Source organism: Manacus candei, unplaced genomic scaffold (assembly GCF_025592945.1).
Source record: "Manacus candei isolate 608988 ecotype Guabito, Panama unplaced genomic scaffold, ASM2559294v1 h1tg000047l, whole genome shotgun sequence".
Classification (NCBI taxonomy): Eukaryota; Metazoa; Chordata; class Aves; order Passeriformes; family Pipridae; genus Manacus; species Manacus candei.
In genome coordinates, this window is record NW_026138095.1 from 7,287,924 (window position 1) to 7,313,576 (window position 25,653).

General features: G+C 45.3%; 2 protein-coding genes across 7 annotated transcripts; one reads left to right on the forward strand and one right to left on the reverse strand.

Annotated features, from left to right (window-relative positions):
* Positions 1–433: 433 nt before the first annotated feature.
* ACOX1 (acyl-CoA oxidase 1) lies at positions 434–20,753 on the reverse strand. Of its 3 annotated transcripts, none has more exons than XM_051797835.1 (14): positions 20,616–20,753; positions 19,309–19,468; positions 10,923–11,083; positions 9,089–9,196; positions 8,456–8,575; positions 7,227–7,342; positions 6,870–7,039; positions 6,406–6,568; positions 5,549–5,739; positions 5,150–5,329; positions 4,411–4,516; positions 4,177–4,320; positions 3,174–3,380; positions 434–2,188 (listed from the first exon to the last, which is right to left on the reverse strand). In XM_051797835.1, the coding sequence occupies exons 1-14, from the start codon at positions 20,728–20,730 to the stop codon at positions 2,138–2,140; spliced, it is 1,992 nt and encodes a 663-aa protein (XP_051653795.1). In that variant the 5' UTR covers positions 20,731–20,753; the 3' UTR covers positions 434–2,137. The 3 variants fall into 3 exon arrangements, with proteins under 3 accessions (XP_051653795.1, XP_051653794.1, XP_051653796.1); XM_051797834.1 differs by lacking the exon at positions 10,923–11,083 and adding an exon at positions 13,928–14,088; XM_051797836.1 differs by lacking the exons at positions 10,923–11,083; positions 20,616–20,753 and adding exons at positions 13,928–14,088; positions 19,553–19,686.
* A 71-nt stretch (positions 20,754–20,824) lies between these two features.
* Positions 20,825–24,743, forward strand: TEN1 (TEN1 subunit of CST complex). 4 transcript variants are annotated; one of them, XR_007906313.1, is made up of 5 exons: positions 20,825–21,015; positions 22,141–22,244; positions 22,380–22,537; positions 23,733–23,931; positions 24,155–24,743. XR_007906313.1 is itself a non-coding variant. In XM_051797859.1 (4 exons), the coding sequence occupies exons 2-4, from the start codon at positions 22,159–22,161 to the stop codon at positions 23,870–23,872; spliced, it is 384 nt and encodes a 127-aa protein (XP_051653819.1). In that variant the 5' UTR covers positions 20,825–20,892; positions 22,141–22,158; the 3' UTR covers positions 23,873–23,942. The 4 variants fall into 4 exon arrangements, 3 of the variants coding, with proteins under 3 accessions (XP_051653819.1, XP_051653820.1, XP_051653818.1); XM_051797859.1 differs by lacking the exon at positions 24,155–24,743 and having other exon boundaries at positions 20,825–20,892; positions 23,733–23,942; XM_051797860.1 differs by lacking the exon at positions 24,155–24,743 and having other exon boundaries at positions 20,877–21,015; positions 23,733–23,942.
* The last annotated feature ends 910 nt before the right edge of the window (positions 24,744–25,653 follow it).

A 25,653-nucleotide genomic window follows, 5' to 3' on the forward strand; every position in this document is an offset into this window, starting at 1 on the left:
AGTGCACAGTGTCCTCACCAACAGCAAGGAAGGACAGCGTTTGCCAACACATCACTGCCAACCCCAAAAACCAACAGACAAAAGCTTCTGTGGATTAAAGATCCTGCTGCCCAACATCATGGTTAAATCTTGGCTGTTGGCAGTGACCAGCTTTTGATGGTTTATGAGCCATAATGACACCAAGGAAGTGCCACAGCCAGCTCTGCCCTCTGCCAGGGGTATTTCTCCTGTGGTTGTGAGCAGGAGAGGCTGGGATCACTGTGGGATGGGACAGGGATCACTGCCCTGCAACACTGAACAGCAAAGCCACAAAGCTCAGACTACATAAAACACCAAAATCCAACTAATTAAAGGTCTTCTGAATACTTCATTCTACTTCCTCCACTACTTTACACAAGATCCACTGAAGGCAATGCATGAAAAGAGAGACATCTTGTCTGAAAACACATTTTTGTAATTTATTAGATCTGTACATAGTTAACTAGTACTGTTCTCATTAGCATATTTTTAACCTGCTCCTCCATCCTCCCTCCCCAGGTCAGGAGGCTGTTCCACTGGACACATGGAAGGCAGAGGTCCTCTGGAATCCTGAACAGCAGTGCTTCCACGGGACCTGGAACACTCGGCAGCTCACAGGCAAGTTTGATTAGTTTATTCAAAATTAAACATTTCATTCTGTTCAGCCACTGCACGTGGAGCCAAACATTGTGTCTGATCATTGTTAGTGCCAGGAAAAAACTCATCCATGAAAACTGATCCAAAATTAGAGAACTACAGATACCAAAAGCTGCAGAGAAGCATCTTCTCAGGTGTTGCCTGCAGGATTTGAGGTTTTGCTGAAGCTTTTTGCCATTTTAAGCTCAAAGCTGCCCTTATATCTGGTTTTATGGTTACTGGACAGAGTTATTGGTGTGGAAAAGCCCAAATGATTTTGCTTATTTGTAGCTGCACTGATTTCATGGGGCAGCAGGAGGTTCTCTTACAAGATAAATCCTTCCTGTTCAGTCAAAGCACCGTGGCAAGGCCCAAGTCAATATAAAAACAAAATCAAGCAAATCAGAGAAAGCTCCTTGGAAATGCACAGTTAGAAAAAAAAAATCTGGACACTTCATTTGGGATTGTCGTTTTCTTGACAAATGCCTTTAAAAACCAGGACAAGATCCCAGAACAATCTGAAGACCCGAGGACCTTGGGTCAACCGATTTCTGCCCTCCAATACTGGCTTCATCATTCCAGGTCAAATTTGCAGTTTTTACCACTACATGTGGGTCTTTTTCCCACCAAATCAAACATAAGTAACATTTGTAAAGTGCTTTGAGACAGTGCTAGAAAATACTAACAGTGAAAAAAGGGGCAGAGCATCTGCTATCAGCACCCAGCTGATTCCTACCGGTTGTTTTTTGTCCTCAGAGCAGCATCACTATGTTCTCCTTTGACTTCTTATTAACCAGGAGCAAGGTGCCAGTGCTGGAGGTGGCACACAGGGAAAAGGAGGTTCTGCAAGGCAGTGAAAGGATGTATTGGAAAACAAAGGACACATGAATATTTCTTCTGGAAAGATTCCTGAAGCAGAGCTCAGCAGAGAAGGATGGGCATTTACTTCCCAGATACATTAGGAAAACAGTGCCACACACAGACTCACGTGCACAAGGCTATGCAGGAGGCTCCAGACAGCACAAATATTTGCCAAACAAGGAGAGAGGTGGTGCTAATTTAAAAAAAAATAATAATCAAGACACTTTTTTTGGGGGGGGAGGACATAACTGCTCATCAGAAGCTACTGCCTGAGGGCTGTCAACTACTTCATAGTAAAGTCCTGCCCCCTCTCCAGTTGACAGGAACTTCTCTCTAGTTAGCAGCTTCACAAAAGCAATTCTTGTATAAATCCATAAAGCTTTCCCAGATTTTTAAAAGGTTAATTTTTACCATTATAATTGCACTTTAAAAACAGGCATCAGTCCTTACTCACTCTCCCCAAACACCTCCTCCATTTACAAAAGTGGAAAAGAAAGGCTACAATTATTCACTGTCCTACAGCTACAGGATTTGAAAGGTTTGATTCAGGTGCCTGAAGAAAGGATGCAAACACCCAGTTTTCAGGGCAGGACAAGAGTGCATTTTGAAAACCCTGCAGGCTTCACAGCTTGGCTTGCATCGGCTTCAGGTGCTTGTGGAAAGATTCATGAACCTGCAAGAGGACAAGACAGTGGTCACAAGGTCAAGTCTGGTCTTTGAAACAGTTTTGGCTCCTCACATCTTGCAGTGTGTTTCTTTGCTAAGGAAATTTGAATCAGAGGCAGTTTGGAGATTTAAGAACAGCCAGATAATTTCTATATTTGAGTGTCTACATGGCACAAAACGTGAGAATATAAAAAACATCCTGCCCACTGCCTTTCTTCTAAGAAAAGAAAGCAAGATACCTTATATCCATACAATTATCTGGCATTTTAATTAAAAGAAAACTGGTAGAGGCCTCCTAAGGGGACTGTAATGAAGCTCCTAAGCCTCATTGACTTAAGAATTACAAAACATTGAGCAAGTTGTGGTGGGATTTAACTCCAGCTGCAGTCTCTGGCAGCCCGTTGTAGGAGATACAGTCTGTCCTAATTAAATAAAGGCACCTCCAAGACAGGATTCAGTTTGGCTGATGGAACAGGGACACTGACTCTTCCCAGCACAGTTTATTTTATTAGCTCAGCTGCAGCTCCAGTCTTAGGGCAGATGTGCAACAACTGACACCTAAATACTACACAGGAGCAATTTATTTTCATCTCTGGTCACTGCTACTGCCTGAACACGGGAAGATTTGCCAGAAAACAGGTAAAGCTTTCACAGCTACTGTCACTAAGCAGAATCAACAGCAAGTGATAATTGCTTTTAAATTCAATGAGATGATTCAGTTGTTCCTCTATGGAGTGTATCATCTCCTCCCTCAACTGAGAACCCCAAAAGCATCCCACAGGGATGCACATGAGGGACACGTGGGAGAGTAACTACAGAAAGCAAACTGAAAGTAGGTTGCTAGTTTTGGTCCATTACTACCAGTGACTTTTCTCCCCCCTTCATCAATTACCTGCTGAGATCATTGGAGCATAATTAACAACCCTAAATGGAGTTATTTCTCTGGGCACATGTGAGGAAGAGGAAAAGAGGATGAAATAAGGTTTCCTCACCTGTGTTTTGTTCAGTGGGGATTTCTTTGCCCACTCGAACATGTTCTCGTAGACGTTGCCGTCGTAGCGGCCAAGCACAGATCCCAGATGGACATCATGGAAGTCAAAGGAGTCCACCAGGGCCACTGCATTGGGGCGAATCACAGCCAGGAGCTCCTTCACGTGCTGGTTCACTTGGGTGATTTGGGCACTGGTCAAGATACCCGCCTTGGGGGGGGGAAAAAGGGATTGTAGAAGCCAAAAGAACCTTCCCTTCCCCGTGGTCAGCCTTCCCACACACAAATGCAGCAGTTCATAAAACAGCAGGGTTTTTTTTAGTTTACTAAGTAATTAAATTGGCAATTAGCCATACTGTACAAGCAAATGGAGATGCCCAGCACAGCCTACTATACCACCCAGCTATTTAATCTTGGATGGGAGACTCACTCCTTAGAGGCCTTGTGTGCAAGTTTACTTGAAGAATGTGCATACATGTATATTAAATTGCTCCTGGTTTCAGGGAATTTTTTAGGAAGCAGCAAAGAGGAAAAATGGGAAGACAAAATGTACCATGTCTGCCTGAACACCACTGCTGCACAAGTACATTCTCAAACTGACAGAATGAGGAGAAAAGCAATGTCTGACAATTTAAACCCATTCACTGAAGTAAGAGTCGAGATTTGAAGTGCAAGACCCCCCTTTGAGAGATCCAGCTCTTGGAGCATGTCTAACATGCACCTCCTTTATTAACTCCTTGTCTTTTAACACACAACACCTGGTCACCAACTGGAAACCATTTCAGCTAAACCTGGCACATGCCTGGTTTCCATTTATCACCCAACTCTCCATTCTGGCAGATCACAAGGGAAACCTGACAAGAGCCTTCCACCAGACCTGCCCAGCTAACGGCCTTCTGGAAGTCAAGAATTTATACCTAAAATATTCATACATTTGGCATTTAAAGCACCTTTGCAAACAGTGAATCTGGCTCTAGAGATCTAAAGTGTTTGGGAAAGACACCAACCTGCAGGAAATCCCCTGTGTTCTTGCTGATGCCGAACAGGGCATACAGGAGGCACAGGTCGGTCAGCACAGCTCGGACAGCGGCGTTGGAGACCTCAGACAGCTTTGCTGCAAACAGCTTCACCACCACGTAGTGGCAGTGTGCCTGCACAGACACAGGAAGGCCAGTCACAAAGGATCACAAGGAGATGAGAAGCTCTTACAGCACATTTTCTGTAGCAGGCACATCACTGACCTCTGATGCCCGCACCAGGTCAACAGAAGTTCTGTTCCAGGCGTCCTCCTTGCTCTTTCTGTGGTTCAGCTCAGCTTGCAAATTCTTTGCTGCAGCTTCTACAAGTCTGTTTTATAAAAAGAGGTTTACACAACAGCACCACATTCACTAGATGACAGACACTGAATTCATATGGATTTCAGTCATGGCACATGAGCTCTGAATTATTCTGATGTGCTATGACTGAATATATTGCCTGGACTGAAAAGTTGTGCCTCTGAAACATCAGTTACCCCTGCTGCAGCTACAATACAGCTGTAGGGGGGTAAAGGACATCTGACAGCACCCATGTGGTGCTTCAATACCTACTCACATGTAGGCATCTGCTCTACTCTCGCATTTCCTTCATAACAGGCTTGAATATCAGGATTGTTTCTCTCCAGAGAGATCTCTGAGCAGCCTCAGAGCAAATACAACATTGGTATTTGTACACGTGAATATACTTTACATGTAAATATTTCCCAATGGAAATGGGAGCAGAGTAACTAGGCTATGAGCAGGCTGTAAGTAGCCTCTTGTAACCACAAAGCACTTAACACCGACCCCAACCCAGTGAAGTGTGTCACTTCCCGAAAGCAACACATGGATCAAAGCTCTGCCAACCACACCTTGAAAATCCAGCATTAACAGGGCAGTGCATCACCACCACCTCCCAGGACATCCAGTTTGGCTTGGCTCAGGCTGGTAACTGTGAACTCACCGGGCAGCACGTGCCTTGTAAGCCTCCACCAAGCTGACAGGGTCGTTGATCCGCACGGTCACAGTCCTGGCAGCCACGTGCTGTGGCTGAATGCGCTGCCTGGAGAGGTCATTCAGGTAGGACACCATGCCAGTAACCTGCTGCCCAGAGCTAACCTGGGTGTAGCTTTTGACAAGGAATCTGAAAACAGAGACAGCAGACGGCAACTCTTACAAATTGTTTGAGCAGAGAAAAGTCAGGCTCAGGCCAGAAAGAACACTGTAGGCATATAATTTTCTGTCAAAAACAGGGCAAGGGACAGAAACATGACTCCAGTTTCATGGTAGTACAGAACACTCTTCTGCTACAAACAGCACAACACTGAGGCAGGAGCACCCCTGTGCAGAGCCCCCACCACACCTGGCTGTCTGCAGCATCATGACCGTGTTTTCTCCCTCGTAGGTGCAGGAGGGGGTGAAGGTGACGTAGATGTCAGGAATGCCACTGCAGCGGGAGTAGCCGTGCCCCCCACAGGCCATCCGACATTCCTCAATGCCAGCATTGGCAGTCCAGGAAGTGAAGGCCTTCAGCCCCGCTGTCAGCGCATGGAGCTGAGGGACAAAGCAAAGCCAGTTTAGATTTATTTCCCATTCTTGGCTTGCACATGTACGTGCAGCTCCCAGAAAAACACCACTCCTGCACTGTCCCACAGGGTCCTGTTTTTCTTGCAAGAACTCTTTCCTGAGCCAAACTATTTATAGGAAAACCTCTGTACATGGAAAGTCCACTTTTGAGTACGCCACCCTTTCTGTGCCTACGCATTTTATGTACAAGTCTGTCTTCAACTGCCTGTTGTCACACCAGGTTCTCAGACTGAAACCCTAACAGAAAACAAACATTTTACAACCCTGGCCCCTCAGTATGGTATTGATACCTTTGATCAACACACCTGTTCTACCCCAGCCACTTGGAAGAACAACTCAGAAGCTACAGTACAAGCATAACACCAGTCTTAACTCCCAAGTGATATGCCATCATTCCTAAAAAGTCCCCTGTTGATAAAATATATTCCCAGTAGCTTTCTCACTGTGCATTACTCCCTGTTTTTTATAAAGTGCTAAATGAATAGTGCAAATAAAGAAGTAAAGGTTACCAGCACATACTGGGCTTGGGGGCTTTTGAAACTGCAGAAGTACAAGACATCTCACAAGTGATAATTGTAAAAAACCTCACATGAATTCAACAAACACCCCTCTGGTTCCCAGAGGACACAGTACCTCTGGCAGCTCACTCAGGTCCCCTTCATTGATGTCCCCACTAATACGATGGTAGGTGTCTTTTATGTAGGCTCCCACAAAATGGAAAGCATATGCTGTTGCCAGGAGAGGAAAGAGTTTGTATTGTTGGGTCTGATAATCCAGGATCTGGGGTTCTGGTTCCCTAGAGCAAAACACAGATGAATCAGCATGCCAGTGGCCAGCAATCTGCTGCTGCAGAAATCCCATTCATAGCACAAGCTACACCCATATCAAGCTGGAGTATCTAAGAGTACCTAAGACCAGTAAGAGCCCCTGGTAGGGGAGGACATTTTGGCAGTCAAGAATGAAAGATTTTTTGAAGTTTGAGTGTTTTGAAACAGTATCAAGTGCCAAAACAAACATCAACCACAGTCCCTCTACCCTCCAGTAATTGAGAATTTCCCCTCAGCACTAAGGCTGCTCCTGGGTGTCCCTGCACTCACCCTGGCTTCAGCTCAGACTGGTGTCTCACGGCGCTGTAGCGGATGGCGATGGTACAGGCGCGGGACAGCGAGCGAGCAGAGTCACCCACGATGAGGGAGCGGATGAACACCATGGTCCCATAGGTCAGCTTGTCACTGACAGGCTTCACATAGGTACCATCTGGTTCAACCTACCAAAAAAAACCCCAAAAACCAGCTTGTTGAAGTTTCCTCCCTTTTACATATCGACACGTCAAGCTCAAAACTCATCAAGCAGCACTTAAGCAACCCACAGTCCTTTTGGTGCACTTATTCAGCCACACAAGAGCATTCAGTGTGGCCATGTCTAACAGCAGGTGCTGAAATCCCCTGCTTTACCTGAGCATATTTCATCAGCATGTTCTCCCGAGGAATTCGGAAGTTGTCCATTTTCAGGTAGCCATTATCCATTTCATCATAGCCAAATTTCGGGCCAATGTCACCCACTGTAATACCTGCCACAGACAAAGCCACTTGCATTAAGAAACAGGAACTAAACACCAGCTGAGAGGTTCAAGCTTTCTCCAGTAAGATTATTTAGTTTTCTAGCAAGTCTCGGCAGTGTTATGAGTAACAGCTTTGATGGAAAAGTGGTGTCCTGGTTTTGGCTGGGATTGAGTTAATTTTCTTCCCAGTAGCTGGTACAGTGCTGTGCCTTGGATTCAGGATGAGAAGTGTTGATTACACACTGATGGTTCAGTTGTTGCTGAGCAGTGCTTGCACCAAATCAAGGACTTTTCAGTTTCCACACTGTGATGCCAGTGAGGAGGCTGGGAGGCACAACAGGCTGAGAGGGGACACAGCCAGGCCAGCTGACCCCAGGTGGCCACAGGGATATTCCACTTCATATGGCATCATGCTGAACAATAAAACTGGGGAAACTGGGTGGTGTGGCAGCCCACTGCTCAGGGACTGTCTGGGCATCAGTCAATGGGTGGTGAGCAATCACATTTTGCATCACTTGTTTTGCATATTCTCTTATCATTATTATTATTAATTTCTCTTCCTTTTCTGTCCTATTAAATTGCCTTTATCTCAGCCCATAAGTTTTACCTTTTTCCAATTCTCTTCCCTATTCCACTGTGGAAGGGGAATGGCTGTGTGTTTAGCTGCCTGATGGGTTAAACCACAAGGGGACATCAAAACATGGGAAACTTCCTAACTTCCTACTATCCACTCACTGCAGGAGCTGCCTCTGAAGTTCACCCAGCTCACTTGCAGCTAAACAATGATGAAAGCTCTTCTTTCCCTTTCAGAAAGCAGGACATGCTGCACTAAGAATGCATAGGAGACACTGGGGAGACACTGGGGAGACACTGGGAGACACTGGGAGACAGTGGGACAGAATAAAATCCCAAGCTGCACTTCGCATTGAAGGCATGATAAAAGGTGATTTAGTGGTAGTTCAGTCACAAGAAAGCCTCATTTAAGCCCTGTGATCTAATCACTGCAAGCAGCTAGTGAAGTAAGCCATGGACATCAACAAGAGAGTAGCTGTGTATAGTCAGAGAGAAACAGATCTAACTTATTCCATGAGATGGATTTTAACCCTTAACATGGATTTTTACCTGGCAGAGGTTCATGGGTGCCCAGCTGCCTGATGGGAACAATGAAGGCGTGCAGCCCTTTGCACTGGCCCTGGGTATAGAGCTGGGCCAGAACGATGGCATGGTTTGACGTCTTCCCAACTGCAACAGGAGTGGGAGCCAGAAGGAAAAACACAGTCAAACATACTTACACACACAGAGTCTTTCCTTAAAGCAGGATCTGAGATTACCTGAACCACATCATGCAGTAGAAAACCAGATTTACAACACTGGTTATCACCCCAGCTGTACAGCTCTAGACAAACAGTGTTGCTCAAGTCAGTGGAAGTTGCACAACACAATTCTCTCGACTACACAACACCAAATCCTTGGCAAACCTACCAGTGAAGCTGAAGGAAATATAAACTTTGATACAACCAAACATTACACTAAATTCATACAGTGTGACTGGTTGTGAACAACAGTCCAGAACACACAGATGATGTTTTAGCAGGCTCTGGTAAGTTTGTTTCTTGGTGTTCAAGAGTAACTGCCTTTCAGCCAACTCTTTGGGTCAGCTTTCAACCATCACTCTGTAAATGCAACACACATGACATCACCTCCCCAAGTTATTCCATACATCTTCCAGCTTTAGACACACAGTGATGCACTTACGTCCACCTGGCCACCACTTAATGGAGGTGACAGTGGGGCTGTTGAGAATGAACTCCTGCGTGGCAGGGTCGTAAGTGGCTGTAGTCTCTAGACCCCGAAGGTGAGTCCCTGAAAACAAGCAAACACATTGTTTTGGCAGAAAGTCAGTCAGAAAACAGAGACAAGGATAGAACTGGACAACGGAAAGTGGAACTCCAGTAGTAATGTTTAAATTTTAACTTTGCTTTTAGGCTACATAAAGAACTGAATTTCAATCAATTAAGGAAGAACAAGTGATAGCCAGACCACAATCTGGGACCTGAAGCCAATTATCAGAAAATATGTCAATTTTTTTCCCCCAGTGGTCTGAGACTAGTTTTCCAAGCACCTCCAATCTGACACCTTTTTGTTATCACACACCAGAAGCCCTTTGTCAGTTAAAGCATTCCACAAAACCACGCTCGACTCAATTTCACTAAAATGCAATCTGACTAAATTGAAAAATAAAATCATACCCTTCTCAGACACAAGATGAAATAAGCAGTGCCCACTACCTCTTTATTCCCTCTCAGGCCTACATTCTCCTCACTTGATGGAGTTGATCTCCCAAACAAGACCATCCATAGCTCCAAGACAGCAAGTAATGGCATGTGAATGCCAGGGGACTGATGCAGGCAGATGAAGAGACTGAAAAAAGATGGAGGTAATTCCAGGAACAGCCTTTGTCTTCTGCCTCCAACTCTTCACACACACCTATCTTAGAGCAGTAGCATTGTCCCTGCATGCCTTAAAAAATCAAAAATCACCAGGCCTACTTGCTTAAACTAGGCAAGCTGTGAACACTCCTGAGAGTCTGGACTGAGAGAGCAGAACAAGAGCTCCAACATGAAAAAGGGGATCACCTTGATGCAACCACGTTCCCAAAACATGGAGGTAATGGCAGACTTCCACAGGCAGCTCAACACAGACTTACTTTGCTGGTAAAGGATCTTCAAACCTCACTAGTTGCAAGAGATTCTCCTCAGACTTGCAGTTACTTTATGCTTCATACAGTTTCTACATTTCACTTCAGCACAAGCGTGAATCCTGCTCATTCTTAGAAAATAATTCTCATCTGCAACTCTCAGATGTCAAAATTAAAGTTTCCCAAGGCACAGTATCCTCCCTTTGAAACTTGGATTAAAAGTGTTGCAATCACAATACTGCTGGAGTTATCAAAATCCATTTCAAAGCTTGAAAGCAAAGGAGTAGCAATAAAAACCAAAGTCTAGTTGAGACAGAAAATTAAAGACACACCAAAACATTTCACAGTCCAATTAAAAAGAACACATGGGAGTTAACAAAGGGGGAATAAAACTCCACACAAAACATGAGTATTGGAACAAAGTCATCCACATGTTCTCTGACCCAAAGTCAGTCCAAGGTGACAAACAACTCTTTAAAGTTTTTGGCTTCTCTTTCAGTACCGTAAAAGTTCCGTCCTTTTGTCTTCACACTGGACATTAATTAATTACATCAAAGCAGAAATCAAACTGGAAAGAATGATGAACAGATGCCACCAAACTGACAGCACCAGTCAGAGGCACTAATGACACTGGTTTGAATGGCACAAGGAGCACTCAGGGTGCTCACATATAGAGCTACAGACACCAAACCCTCCTGTAGGGGGAAAAAGGAGGAAGCAGCACGTGGCAATAATGCCCTGTTAAACACTTCAGAGGCTGCCCACTTCTCCCTGCAGCCACAGCTGCACGTGTGAAGCCTCTGGGATACACACACACCATTCTTCCCAGGCAGGGGAACGCTCTGTACACAAAGCCATTCTCAGAAATAGCATTTAGTGAATGTACTGTACCATGGCCCATTTCAGTCTGGGCATAAGTGCCAATGATCTCCAGGTTCCAGGCAGGCATGAAGAAGCGATCCTGCTGCTCTGGGGTTGCCTGGGTGAGAAGGGTGGGGAGGAACATGCCCAGATGAAGGTCCAGAGGCTCAGGCCGTCCACGGTGAACAAAGCTGTGAAGAATTGCCATGGGATGGAAGCGTGAAGGGAATGTTATGGGAGGGAAGCAAGCATGAGGATTCATGGTGGAGATTCAGGAAGAGACAAAAAGAAAAAAAAATGATTCATGTGTAAATCCGAGTTCATCCAGTGTATTTTAGAAAGACAGAGCACTGTCCTTTTCTCAGGCCTGAATAATAAGAAATTACACTCACTTCGAAATAAACGTGCTGCAATGCATTTCTTTCTTATCATACATAAAATGCATCTGCAACATTCACCTATTTTTGATACACCATGATTGATTAAAAAAAAGGGATTAATCCAAAGCAAAGACAGATCAGACCTTCACTCTGGTTCTCAAACCAGAGCATCCCCAAGTTAAATGGGCTGAGGCAGAATGTCAGTTTGATGAAGATGTGATCTGGCTGGATGCAGGGAGCCCTTACCCAGACATAGGAAGTCCACTTTTTTATCCTCTTCATTTTTTGAAGGCAGAACCTGGTAGAAATTCTTGTTTATCCAGCTGAACAAGCTAAATTTTAACTAAACTTTGTTTTTTTAAAAAAGGCAAATCATAACTGTCTGCATTACTTACTTCATTTTTTTTTTAAATTAAAGATCAGACACTACTAATGTACATGGCATTCCAAAACAACTCCCTTCAACTTCTGCTATGTTTAAAAAAAAGGACAGTGCTCTGCATGTGTAAGTCAACGTTGTGAACACGAACAACTTGGCAAGAAAGCCAACATTTTTCAATCTGCAAATCACCAGCACAAATTATCTCCAATTAAACATGTTTCATTAGAATGACTCTTCCTCCAAGTTCTGTCAAGCACCACTGTGAAGTAGTTAAGTGGTCCATTAAGTTGTTCAATATGAAGAATTAAATGCTTATCAAATCTTTAAATATTGACAGATTTGAGTATTAAAATAGTGGGGATAAACTGAGGATCAGTACCTGCACCTGGCCCATTTATGTATGAAATAATGTCTTTAACAGAAATATATATATATATATATATTTAAGTTATATGCATTATGGAAAGAGCACTGGTCTGAGCTTGGCTCAAACTCATTTGACATTCTTATCAAAGTGGGAACAATGCACCCTTGTGCTCTCTAAACACACATTAGTATGAACTAGCTCTATCTCTGGGGCTTCCCAAGAACTGCAGTTCTGTTCTTTGATATTCTCAGGCACCTATAAATAAATCCAACCATCTAATAAACCTAGCAGAAATATCTTCAAAGCTTTTTGACTGCACAGTGACCGAGCTCAAGAGGGGACTAATGGGTTAACAAGAATACTGGATTATAAGTGAGTTCAGTACTGTGAGAAGTACTCAGCAAACAGTCAGTGAGGGAAAGGAAACCCTTATTTACCAGCAATAGTTATAAACCAGACAGAAACAGCACAGTATTTTCACTGCTCCTTCTCATTTCCTGTTCAGTCCTATTAAGTGCTATTTGTGCTTTTTCTTTCTTTGATTTTTTTTGAGAGACTTCTTCACTATGGAACAGGTTGAAATCAACACAGGCTATCACACAGGTAGTCACTAAGATAAAACTGAGCAACTACCCATCCAGGCTGGGGTTCAACTCAATAATCAATGGTCTATTTCCCCATCACCAGTTTCTAAACATTAGGATTAAATTAAGCAAAATTCAGTGACAATTACTGCAGCAGCTTTATAGGTGGAGTAGTCAGATGCTCGACATTCACAAAAGTTTGCATTTTAATTATTCAGCAGAGAATATAATAGTTCTATTTAGTGTCAAATTACCATCAAACAGCATGAGAACTATCAGCAAACCAGACCATCACCAGGCAAGAAAGTGCAATCATGTAACGTGAAATTGCAAGTAAAAACCAATCACTTCAGTGTGGGTGTGACTGATTGAAAGCAGCTGTTGTAGGAAAGCAAACAAGGACAGCAGGCACTGATTGTTGCCATCCAATTATCCCTCAGTTTCCAGTGTCGAGCTGGGTTTGCCAACTCCATCTCTCCCAGGCAGGGCAGAGGACAGGATTTCTTTCATTGAATCTTCTACAAACGTTTCAGCAGCTGTAAATGAACAACAAGGCAACCAGCATTGCCATCCAGCTTCTGCAGTGTCCAGACTTGTACACCTCATGCTTTCCCAGTTCAGATGCCAGCACAAGCACTGGAGTCTTTGGTTTGTTAACCATTCTTGCTGGTATTTAACAGCCATAATTCCAGGTTCTGGGCTAAAAGATTGTTTTCTGATGCATAAAATGTTTTCTCCTTTGAAGCAGTGGAAGTTTTCAACAATAGCAAGAGTAAGATGTTTTTTTTCCTTATAACCAAGACCTTTCCATGAAGTTGTACAGCTGCAGTGAAGAAGCATCTGGAAGAAAAGTGCCTGGGGCAAAGCATACCTGACTTTCAAACCAAACTGCAGTCTCACCGTGCTCCACTGCACCTAAAGGAATGCTCCTGACCTGTTTCTGCAGGCCAACCTTGCACTGAGAACTCTGAGAGACACGTGCCCCAAACGCAGGCAAAAATAAAACCCACAAGACTGTTGGCTGACACTTTCCAACCAGTTCAAGTGAAATTCAGACTCTGACGGCTTAGAACAATCTCCTCACCGTAAACAACTACAGAGGCAGTGATCAGCTAAGAGGTGCATTCTGGAAAAGACCAAAAAGAACTCTGGGATTGTCAGGATGTAAAAACAGGTGGCTGTCTGGCTACAGGGCAAGAAACATCAACCATTAACCAAGGTATTTTACCTTTCCCCTTTTAGAGTTACCCAGGGAACATCATAAACTTACAGACTGGAGTTACAGAAGAGAGGTTACCCATTGATGCCTGAAGGGAACTAACCATGTCCCAACTCGGTTTGGGCGTAGGTGCCAATTATCTCGACTCCACGGGCCAGGGGCAGCCACTTCTCCTTCTGAGCAGCAGTCGTTTGGGTCTCTATGGTTTTTTGAAACATGCTGAAGTGGAGACCCAGAGGTTCAGGCACATTGCCAATGCATGTTCTACAGGAGAGAAATAGAGGGATCTGGATCTCAGTCTTACTGTGATTGTGAACCTGAAAGGCTTTTCTCCAACTAAGAAAAATAATCTCTTGGCCTATTTCAACCTTTTTTTTTTTTTGTCACACAACCAACCTTCAAATATGGAGGCATTAGAAGCAATGCTAATGGGGAAATAAATGTTTCTTCCAGACATTTTCATCTCCCCATGAATCCTGCTGTTGCTATGTAACTGTATAATAAAATATTATTCTACAAAGATCTAGGGGGAACTTAAAACTAAGGACATGAAAACTAAATCAACTCTTTTCTCCCCCATCTCTCAGGCTTGGTGGGAATCAATCCCACTGCTGCTGGTAGCCTACAACTAGGCCTTTATTAGCTACAAGCACTATGCACTGAAAAGGAAAAGGCTTCTTAGGTGACTGAGTGCTTTTCAGAAGGGCTTTGTATTACCTGTAGCTGCTCCTATCAGTTGTGAGATCAGGAACTCACCTTTAATTAAAATTACCATTACAGTCTAGTGCTGGAGGGAATGGAAGGAAAAATCAGACATTTTAGGTGTCCTTTATCTAAGCAGAAGATATTTCATGAGAGAAAATTCTAATTATTTAGTAGCCACGATGGCAGGCAAAGTGCATTCCCAAGTACAACAAGCTCTGTAACACAAACATGCTAAAGTGTCACTGTGGAGCACATGACTCCACAACATCTTCCCTTCTGATTTTTCCAGGACCAAAACTATTGCAATCAAGTAATCTGATGCTGGTGATTAATGCATGAACTGTGCTTTAAGCTGGTGTGGGTGCAGCTACAGTGTCTCAAGTTCTTGGAAGAGAGGCAGATGGTTCTCTTACCAGAAAACACTCGACTACAGCAGCACACGTTTACAAAGCTGCTGCTTTCAGGGTGACCAAGGGCCTAAAAATGCTGCAAGGACAGCAAGACAGAATACCTCCAGCATTCTTGTGGTTTCCTAAGTGGGTAATTCTCTTAGCCCAGGACCCATATAGCAACAGCATCACCCTTTATTTCCTCACTGCCTGCAGCACAGTTATTGTGCATCTGCTCCTCGGGCCCAAAAGGACAAATCTACAGGGAGAAACCGAGTGCTGACTTTGAAATGCACAATTTCTGGGCAGCTTGGGAAGAGCTTGAACGGTGCTTTGGGTATTTTCAGAGGCTACTGAAGGAATTTGTGAAAAAGTTGCAGCACGTGCTTTGCTGTCAGAAAAATCACGTCAGACACTGTTTCTCTGAAGGTAACGCTTCAGAAAAAACAAGAACATTAAAGGCCACAGCTGCAACTTTCACTGCCTGTGAGTAAGTTTAATCACAAGTGCCAGGTATCTCGTGCTTAATTAGCACCTTCTCTGACAGGAGTAAGACAACAGACATTTTGCAAGTGGATGCTTTAACACCCCTGTGTCAGGAGGTCATGGTGTGTCACTAACTAAACATGCAGCATTTTAACAGCTTCTCACATTAACGAACCTGAAACCTAAATTACAGCAGAAACTGTTCATCTCTGCATACTCCACACTGAATATTTAGGATTTCCTTAACATGCCTTTTAACAACCTGAACCACAAGAAGACAGAAACCTGTTTTCCTCCAGAAGAGGAGGAACAGCTGTAAAGGGAGGAACAAAAGGCTTTCTTCTCTTCTTTTCCTTTCTGTGAACTCTTACTGCTTCCCATCAGAATTTCTACATTCCCACTGCCCACTGCCTTTGTTCCCCAGAGGCTGCAGTGTGGGCAGTCATCAAGACTGACTGTGGCACTGGCCATTTGTTCAATGACCAACGATCACCTTGGTGGCCTGAGGTCAGATTTGCTGCGACAACCAGTGTCATGAGGAGGCTGCAGCTCCAAATCCACTGATGGGAGATGGATGTGTAGCAACCCATGCTTTGGCAATATAGATCTTTCCACATTTCACAGCAACCAGTGCCACCCACACAGCAGAAGGCACCTGTATGACAGGTAAGTCATTGTCTCTCAGTGCACAGAGCATGACAGAAGCAGAGTCTGCCTCTTCAGAGGCTCCAAAGCTACATGAACAACTGCAAAGCCACTCTCAGGCTGCAGAGCTGGGTCACAGAACAGGGTTAAAGCAAAGTCTGCATGCAAAATTTTCTGCTTTTTGCAGGAGTCCTTGAAGTAACTCTCTCAAGGAAGAGCACGAAGGGTCATCCCAGTGGAGGAGGAGCAGGAGCTATGTCTGCACTGTGCTTACTGGGCCCTAGAGCTGACAAATCCTATGGGAATAAACTCCTATTCCAGCTGTATCAAAAAAAGCAAGTCAGACTCATCCACTTCAAATTAATTTAGCAGTGGCCAGTAGGGCCCCTAGTACGGTTTTTCTGATTTGATTCCTCAAAGCTACACCAGGTTCTAATTTAGTGTCAAAAGGAGACATAAGGACAAATTCCCACAGGGAAAGTGCACGTTCACACAATGCCCATGAACACAGGGATCACTTGGTGACCAGCAGCTCTTGGATCTTCTCCTCTTCAGTGACCCAGTTTCTCCCAACTGTTTTTCACTTCTTCATTTAATCCCATTGTCCTCACTGAAGGTTAATTAAACTTGAAGGTGAATTAAAATTGGCCAGATTGCTCTCTTCCAAGAGCTCTGTAGCATCACACATCAGAACCACTTCCCACTTCTCAGGCTGATTTACATTTTGCTGTAGTTAGGGCTGTCAAAGAAATCTGAAATACTGGCACTTTTAGGCTGCTGGCCTTCAAAGTTGTATCACAGCAGCAACTGCAGTGTGGACATAGAAGAACTGACTATATGAGAAGCAATTAAAATGGATTCTAGATATATTTAATAGATCCTCTTACGGTTTGGAGTCCAACAAAGCTCTTTGGAAACAGAGGAGGAGCATTCATTCACTTGGGCATGTCACAGCAGCAACAACTGTTTATGTGTATCTTCAGGGCAGCTGAAGGAAGCAGCATCTCTCCTCACCTATTCATAAATCAAGCTATAAAGTCAGTGAGTCATGTGCCAAGCTCCTTAGTGCTGTTCAGGGAATATAGGAAAGCTACAGGAAAACTACTGGTTCAAAATTCTCCAAAAATTGCATATGTAAATCTGTCCCTGCTGTTTGGGGATGATTGAAAGAATTTCTTAGGCTTCCATATGTAAAACTCTGATGGTCCATCACAATAAATACAACTTGACATCTGAATCAAGGACTTCAATCTCTTTCATAAACTTCATTCAAGGCAATGTTGCAACACCATATCCACTCAATTTTCCAATTTGGAAAAATGCATGAACACAAATACAGTTCCTCCAGGTCAGCTTTTGCACTCATGGAGTTTCTTCTAGTTAGCACCAATTAGCATGTTTGGATATGTGATAGAAATAAACTTCATTTTGCCAGCTGGATGGAGTTCACTGAGCTTAAAAAATATTTGACACTCAGCAGGTGAGAAAGTGGAGACAGATGTTAAAATGCAAATGAAATCAAAGGATGAAAAAATAATCCTTTCATTTCTTCCATTTATTAAGCAGCAGTAGGCCCACATCCTCCCTTGCCAACACCAGACACTACAGTAAAGAAGTCAAATCAGGAATAGTAAGTGTATAGTTCTCAGAGCAAGCACACTGCACTTGTAGGCAAGAAGTTCATGTACTGCTCTTCATTCTGTTACATGTCATTGTATGTTACTCTACATGTTTATGTAGAATAAATATGGTTAAAAAATGGTAAAAGCAGTCAGTCTAAAGTAATTGCATTTACATTTTAAAATCCTGAATGCCTGCAATTAGAATTGACTCTGAAAAAAGTCTTTCTCATTGTTTCAGTCGATTTTGGATCATGAATTCTGACTCATTACACCTGACTGTTCCTATCACATAAAATATAGAGGTATTATTTGGTGTCTATATGAAATGTTACACTTTCATCCATTTAAAGTTAAGAATTGCTGACTCCCACAAAAATTTATGGAAATACAAAACTAGAATCTCTCACTAGGCTACTTCTGAAAAGTCTGTTTTCATATGATATTGTCAGTAATGCTACCAAAGACAGCATTTACATTGCAAACTCCATTGAAATTTGCCAGCTGCTAGATTGGATAGAGTTCTCTGAATTTTCTCCATACAAATAAATGAAGAAACCTCCCTGTCACTTCCAATAATCCTTGTGCAGGAAAAAAAATTAATCATTAACTTTTACTATGCAGCACTGGAATAATCCAATACTGTCACTGAACTTGCTCTTTTTAAAGTTGGCATTGGTGGACAATGAGAGCAAAAACATTTACTTTACTTCCACGAGAACTTTCATGACACAGGTCAGTGTGGACCAATTTCTTGGAAATTAAAACCACAGTGATTTCAACTACCTGCTCCCAATATTCATGCCCTAAGGCCCATGCCAGATTTGCTACAAAACCAGTCAGAGGGGGCTTGTGATTCATTAAATACTGTGCCAGAGAATATATCCACAGTGTTACCATAGATTTATAGGTCTGTGTAATCTGTTAACAGTCTCTGTTTGATTAAATCAGAATGAGTTTAACAGAACTAAGGGGAAAAATACATCAAAATCAGGAACTAAGTTCTGATTCCTCCTGGAAGGGATGAAAACTCAGATGTAAAGACTGTCTTATTTTTATTAACTTAATCCAAGGGTCGTATCAGATAAACCAAAGGTCAGATAGAACAAAAAGCCTCTGGGTCAAAGGGAACCACTGCAGCACCAGGAGCATGAAGGAGGGAGATAGGACAGGCAGTGATAAACAAGAACTTCTAAGCCATCTTGGAACATTTTCAAGTATGCCTGCAATGTTACTTTATTAGGTCTAAGTGCAAAGTGAAGTAATCGGATTTAAGATATTTCATTAGAAGCTGCAAACTCATCAGATCTATTCAGGCTGAAAATATTTTAGTGTATTTTTTTACTTCTTTCGTGGAATAAAAAAAAAAATCAAGCTACAAGTCCCCTTTTTTACTTTCTGCACCACATATAAGAAGTAGGGTGTAACTGTTAATGGTGCATCTCTAGTCAATAATCTAAGAAAACATAATATTCATGAAATCAAGGTCTCATCTGAAATTCACTAAAGCCAAGACTTCAGTGGACTTTTGCACAGGTTTTGAGCTTCCCCTGGACAGCAAACATAGGGAAAAAGCACAACTCTAATGTCCTTGGTGATGATCACAGTACATACAAAAAGCAAATGCTGGATGTAGGTACCTTTTAAACCAGAAGATCTCTTCAGGATCTGCAATTCCATATTCCCTTAACTTCATCACCATCAAGGAGCTCTTCCTGATGGCTTGCTCATAGCGTTGGCTACGGGACAGGAAGTTCAAATCCTCATGCTGGAAGTCAGGGTCATTAAGAACTAAGGCCTCTGGGGACAGAACAGAAGAGGAAAACAAGCTCAGTTTCCACAAACCTCAACAAACAGTGGGTGAGAAATGACCCAGCTTTTTACCTGCTGTACCTCAAGGCACAGGTACCAGAAAATTAAAAATAAAATTGGAAGTTAATGAAATCAGAAAAAAGTCAAAGCCCTTTTAGAGAGCAACTCCTGGCACTCTCATTTTACACATAAACCCCATGCTTAGTTCAGAGCACTCTGGACTTGGCAGGAGGGCAACTCACTGACGTAAGACCTGCAGGTCCCCCAGCAACAGCCTCAGAGGCTCAGGCTGCTGTCCCTCAGCCTCCTGAACTCTGATCCCTTCGTAACTCCCTCCCTGCAGAAGGGCACAGCGGCTATTCCCTCTGTGCCAACCGGAAAAATAGGTACCCTGAGGCCACAGAGCTCCTGTGGCCCCCTCTTTGGCACAGAAGTTACACAACAGCAGCCCCTGCCAGTCCCACCCCAGGGAAGAGAATGGAAGCAGTTCATTAATCTCTCATACCACAGCGGTGGCAGGTGACAAACAGGTGACATTTGTACTGTTGGGCAAGTGCGTGGCAGGAAGGAAACAGGAGAGGAGAGGGCCCGAGTGAAATAACCGTGAGAAGCTGCCTCTTACTCTCCAGAGAAAGGGGAAACAAGTAAAAGGACATTGCTCTATCAGGGTCAGCCCAGAGCCTTCCTGGAAAGGGGATGAGAGGGAGACCAGGGACGTAACGCAGCTCCTGTTCCTGTCTAACCCATCAGAGCGCTCCTCTCCTGTCTAGCCCTAAACTTCCTTTCGGCTGTGACCATCTGTCTGCAAATCTTCTCTTTACCGCTCTGCCCTCTCCTTGGAGTCCCCCCTCTCCCCAAAAGCTCCTCCATACATCCTTCCCCTCCATGTGTCCCCCTCCTCACAACCTCGTCCCTCCTCACCTCCCCCGAGGGTCCCCACCCCGTTTCCCCGTCCCCATATCCCGGTCTCCCTCGCCCTGGGGGGTCCCCTCTTGGGTGTCCCTCACTCCACAGCCTCTCCCCTTCCCACCGCCGCGCCTCCTTCTCCTAAAACCTCCTTCCCCAAGCCCTCACCAGGGCTGCCTCTGCCCCTCCTCGCCCTCCCCAGCCCGGTCCCCGCCGGGCCCTCCCTCACCGATCTCCTTGCGGCGGCGGGTGCGCTCGGGGCCGCCGTCCAGGATGTGCGTGAGCAGCAGGGGCTGGAAGGTGGCGGCGGCGCGTTCCCTCCGCAGGTCCGCGTTCATCGTCATCGCTCTGTCCCGATCCCGGTCCCGATCCCAGTCCCGATCCCAAACCCGGCCCCGATTCCGGCCCCGCTCCGCCGGCGACGCCCCCGCGCGACGTCACTCCCGCGACGACACGTGGGTCCCGACCACGTGGGCGCCGTTCCCACGGGATGCGGAGCTGGGGCGGTGAGCGGCGCGTTAGACCGAGCTTGGAGCGGCGCCTTAGCGCTGAAACGGGCCGCAGCCGGGGCTGGGATGCGGTGTGGTGTGCGTGGGGAACGCGCACATCGCCTGCTGCATCGCCACTGGGTAGTTAATTAAATAAACGGCTCGTTAAATGCCTTTGGCGGGGCGCGTTCGGCCGCGCGTTAAACGCGGGGTTGGGCAGTGCTCTGGATGTGCATATAAAGCGCTGCGATAAATGTGCCTGCAGCGTGCTGCGGTGGAGGTGGCGCGGGCATTAAATAGCGCATTGGGCGGGCACAGGGGGTGTGGCGGTCGGAGTACGGCTTCTGCAACACAAACGATTCTATACCCGAAAAACGCGCACCGAGCACCTTGCACACCTGGCTAGTTCCACCCGCCCGCGCAGCGCCATTCGGGAGCAAAACCCAAACCGTGCAGAACAGCCTTTGCACTTCTGGAGGTGCAGAATTGGCCCTGCTTGTTCAATTTTAGGTGAGGCGGGGGTGGAGGGAGCTGCGGAGTGCAGGGAGGTGGGTCTGCACCTCCGTGGCCAGGTTGAGACCGTGCCTGGGGGATTTTGCCGCCCGCCGTGTGTGTGCCCAGCCTTGCACGGGGCAGCCAGACAGCGTGAGGCATGTGCAGAGACGGGGTGAGCCAGGATTGCCCTGGTTTCAGCAGCCTCCCACGGAGTCCTCTGTGGGGCATTTTGCAAGCCCCGTGAGCAATGCTTTAGAATGAATCCTTTTCACTCATCGCTGTCTACTAAACCCTACTAGACTGCTGATGAAACCAGGCTGGCTTGTGTCCAAGTAATTGTTCTCCAGCTGCAGGATCAGACACTGCCAGTAAGAGAACAAGTTCAGGATAATTCCTTAAATCTTGCTGCATAGTAACCCATCACCCCAGCAGCTGAGGCTACTCCTGCATCTCAGACCCTCCCACTCTCTGAATTTCTCAATCATCGTTTTTCCCACTTCTTAACCTTTCTTAACCTATCCATATTCTGGGCCAGACCTGGAGGATCTGGTGGGCTGCCTGTTGTTCATGCTGGGTTATGTTGGAGTAGACAGTGCCCGTTTATGCTGGAATGCCCCGGGCTTGACACTGAGCTGCAAACAGAACTCATCAGGGAAGCTAGGAAGCTCCTGCAGCCCCCTGGATGGTGGTACTTGGGCAAAGAAGGGGTTTTGGGGCAGTGTCACCTATAGCTTGGAACAACATGGACTCAGATGTTTTGCTTTCCTGCAGGCCCAGCAGTTGTGTGAGATGCTGCCAAGTGCTGGTGTCTATTACTTCCCATGGGAGATCAACAACTCAGTCCCTGAGGGGGAGGCCCTGAGGACGTTTGGCAGGTGAGAAGGATACCCTGCTCTCCTCGTGGGCCAGGGGATGCCATAGATGTGCCTTTCCTTCACTGGTTCACTCCCCTCACTTGGTTTGTAATTGTATTTCTGCACCACTGAGCTTCCCAAATCCATCATTCCCAGGTTATGCTGCTATGACCTGGCCCGATCCGAAGCTGTTCTCACCGCTCAGCACAGCTCAGCTCAGTACCAGGTCTGTGTCGACACCAAGTTTGTGGAGCCGTTCCAAGCCCAGCTGGGATCTTTCTACATCGTCCTGGGAGAGGCTGAATACAGGGAAGGTAAATGCTCCAGGAACCAGTGCCTTTTGCTGCTCGTGGGTCACTGAGGGCAGTGTGGGCCAAGGCAGCTCGTGTCGTGCAGCTGCCTCCGGCTGATCCAAGGAGCAGCCTGTCTGTCCCTGTTGACCATGAGAAGAGCCACCCTTATCTTGGTGAAAATCTGATGCTCTGGCACAGATTTTGTTAGAGACAAGAAGCACCACTGCTGGGCTTGTGAGACCTGTGCTAAAGCCTTCTGGCATCACTGGCAGCCACCACACCGACCGTCTTCGTTCCAAATGTGGCTGATTGCAGCAATACCTCATTGCAAGCTCGCTGGGTTGGTCTTTGCCATCCTTGAAAGGCTCTAATTATCATCCCTGCCCTCAGACATGTGAGGAATTCAGGCAGGCTCTGTCATGCAGTGCACCCTGTTGTCCTTTCCTGGGGTGCCCTGTGCTCCAGCTGCTTTGCTTGGGGAGTTGATCTGAGCTGGGCTGAGACGGTGAAGCAAATCCTTTGTTGTCTTGGCCACACCTGGTAACAAGCATTCACGTTTGTGCCACTGAAATCCTCAGAGTGTGGAAAGCCACACTGCACGTGGCCTCTAGAGAGCGACCTGCTACACCACTGCCACGAAATTCCTCTAGAAAGATGTTATTTTGGTCATCACAGGCTGGGAGCGAGTTGGGCCCCTTTTGCAGGGATGGAAGGGGAGCAGGCTGAGATGGTGGCTGTGTCACCAAGATTTGGTCCCTCTGTGCAGCTCCATGTTACCATTTGAATGCTACCAATGAACTGTTGGTTATAGTCAGCTTTGAGCCTCTTCTAAGCCCAGCTTTGTTCTGTCCTGTTGTCTGCACAGGAGCATTCAGAAATGAGATTAGACCTGTCCCTGCTGCTTTTTAGACAGGAAAAACCAAACTCCATGCAGCCATGAAGTAGACAGATGCTGCATGGCAGGCACTGGCATGATGGCACCGTTCCCCAGTGCAAGGAGACCGCAGTGTCAGTCACCTGCATTTTGTAGCCATCAGGGCAGAGGGGAAGCATGTCACTGAGTTAACCTGCTCCCAGGCCTGCTGCTCCCTTCAGTGGCCAGTGGCCAATCCAGTCTCCTGGCACTTAGGCTGTGGTTACTTGTCTAGCTGGAGCCATATGCTGCCTCAGGGAACTCTCTGTCTCCAAGCTGCTTTGTCTGTTTTTCTTTCTACAGAAACTTCCAGTCCCGTGGTAAAAGCACGAATATTGACCTGCGTGGAAGGGATGAACGTGCCCTTGCTGGAACAAGCCATACAGGAGCAGAGGAAATACTTCAAGGAGAGGCAGAAGCAGAGGGAAAGCAGCACATCCTGACAGCTCCGAGACCAGACATGCTGGTCCTTGCACTACCATTTGCAACAAATATGTTAAAAGTAAATTAGGATGTGGGTTTGCTACATGGGTTTTGCTGTGGCAAACAGCAAAGTCACTGAGCAGGGAAGCACTTGAAGGCTGTGAGTCAGTCTGTGACTGGGTTATCCATTCATGCCATGTGTCATCACTGAAAATAGCTCAGGGGAGGTTTGTTGTTTGTTTTTTGAAAGGGTGATTAAGGAAGGGGAACACTTGGGTTATACTGGTCCTTTTGTAATACAGGGCCTGGAGAAGTCGGGAAAAGAAGTCTCCGAATCAGGAGTTAAGCAGCTCATTGTGGGCAGATTGGAGGAAAGAGGAAAGGGTGCCCTGACTCAGTTGCCACACAGGAACATTCCTGGAAAAACACTCACTTACCTGGATTGACCAACAAAGAAACAAGAAGAACAAAGAGTCCCTATTTTCACTAGCAGCTGCCTCTTCAGGCTTTCAGTAGCTGGTGTCCAAGGGGAGGATTGATTTTACCTCTAAGATAAATATTTGAAGTGCTCTGACAACCATCACTTGACTTTCTTCCTTGACACAATTAAGAGATCTTAAATCCCTTTTGAGATATTTTTTTTTTTTATTGATATTTTCCTAAATAAAGATGAAAAGAGAAGGCAGCCTGTCTTATTGATTAAAACCCTCTTTCTTGCCAAGTCAAATGCATTAGACCCTGCACAAACCCTGTGGATGATGTAAGAAAATTCAGTGATACACATATTTCCTCCTTCTCCTAAGTACTGGGTGTGTAAGGAATTGGTTTGTTTTGAAAAAGTTGCAAGAAAAGAAGATGAAGTTTACATCAGAGCCACTCTGGTTTAAGAACATGGTGCCAGGCCCACCCAGCAGAATTAAACCACTGACAAAGGGACAGAAAATCACTAATGTCAAGTGAGAATAAAATGGTTTTTCTCTTGAAATGTGCAGAAAATAAGGACTGAAGCTGTCCAGTGCACAGCAGCAGATAAAATACAACAGGTATTGGCACGATCCCATTGCAGGCAGGCTTGATTCAAGGGCCTGAGATGGCAATTACAGTACTTGCATTAATCTTTAATCATAATTTAGTCTTATGTTTTTCTTCACCCAGTTACAGAAATAGAAAAGCTGTGACTGAGCACTCTGTTGAGCCCAAATCCAAAACCATGATTTCAAGAGGCAAGATTATAACCTGGTTTTGTGTAAGGCAACAGCGAGTCTGTCATGATGCATTTATGTTTACACCTCATCTCCTATCTGTTCTACCTTCCTCCTCGTGCTTAAATTTTATCCAAATGACCAAGTTTGCCAGAGTTGGGATGATCCAAGATGCCAGGACTGAGAACATCCAAAATACCAGGTTTCTACAAGTGTTATGATAAAAAAATCAACCCACAAATCCTACCAGTAAAGAACAGAGCAAATTTGGCAATGACTTCAGACGGAGATTTCAGTGCAAACTCAACCTTCATAAGCCACCAGAGAAACCACACAAGAGTTTGCCATGGCCATGTGGATCCCACTTCTGCCACGGAGCAACTGTGGTTTGTTTTTTTCAAATTAGCAAAATCAGGATTAATTAAAAAAAAAAAAAAAAGAAATTGAGCTGCTGGCTCAGCAATGGGCTAAATCAGCCCTAAAAGTTGGGGTCTTCCCTGTGGATTCACACAGCTGCCATGTCCATGACCACCTAGAGATGTGAAGCCCCCAAGCCCTCCAGACAACATTCCCTTTGGCTTTGCCTTTCCTGGTGCCAC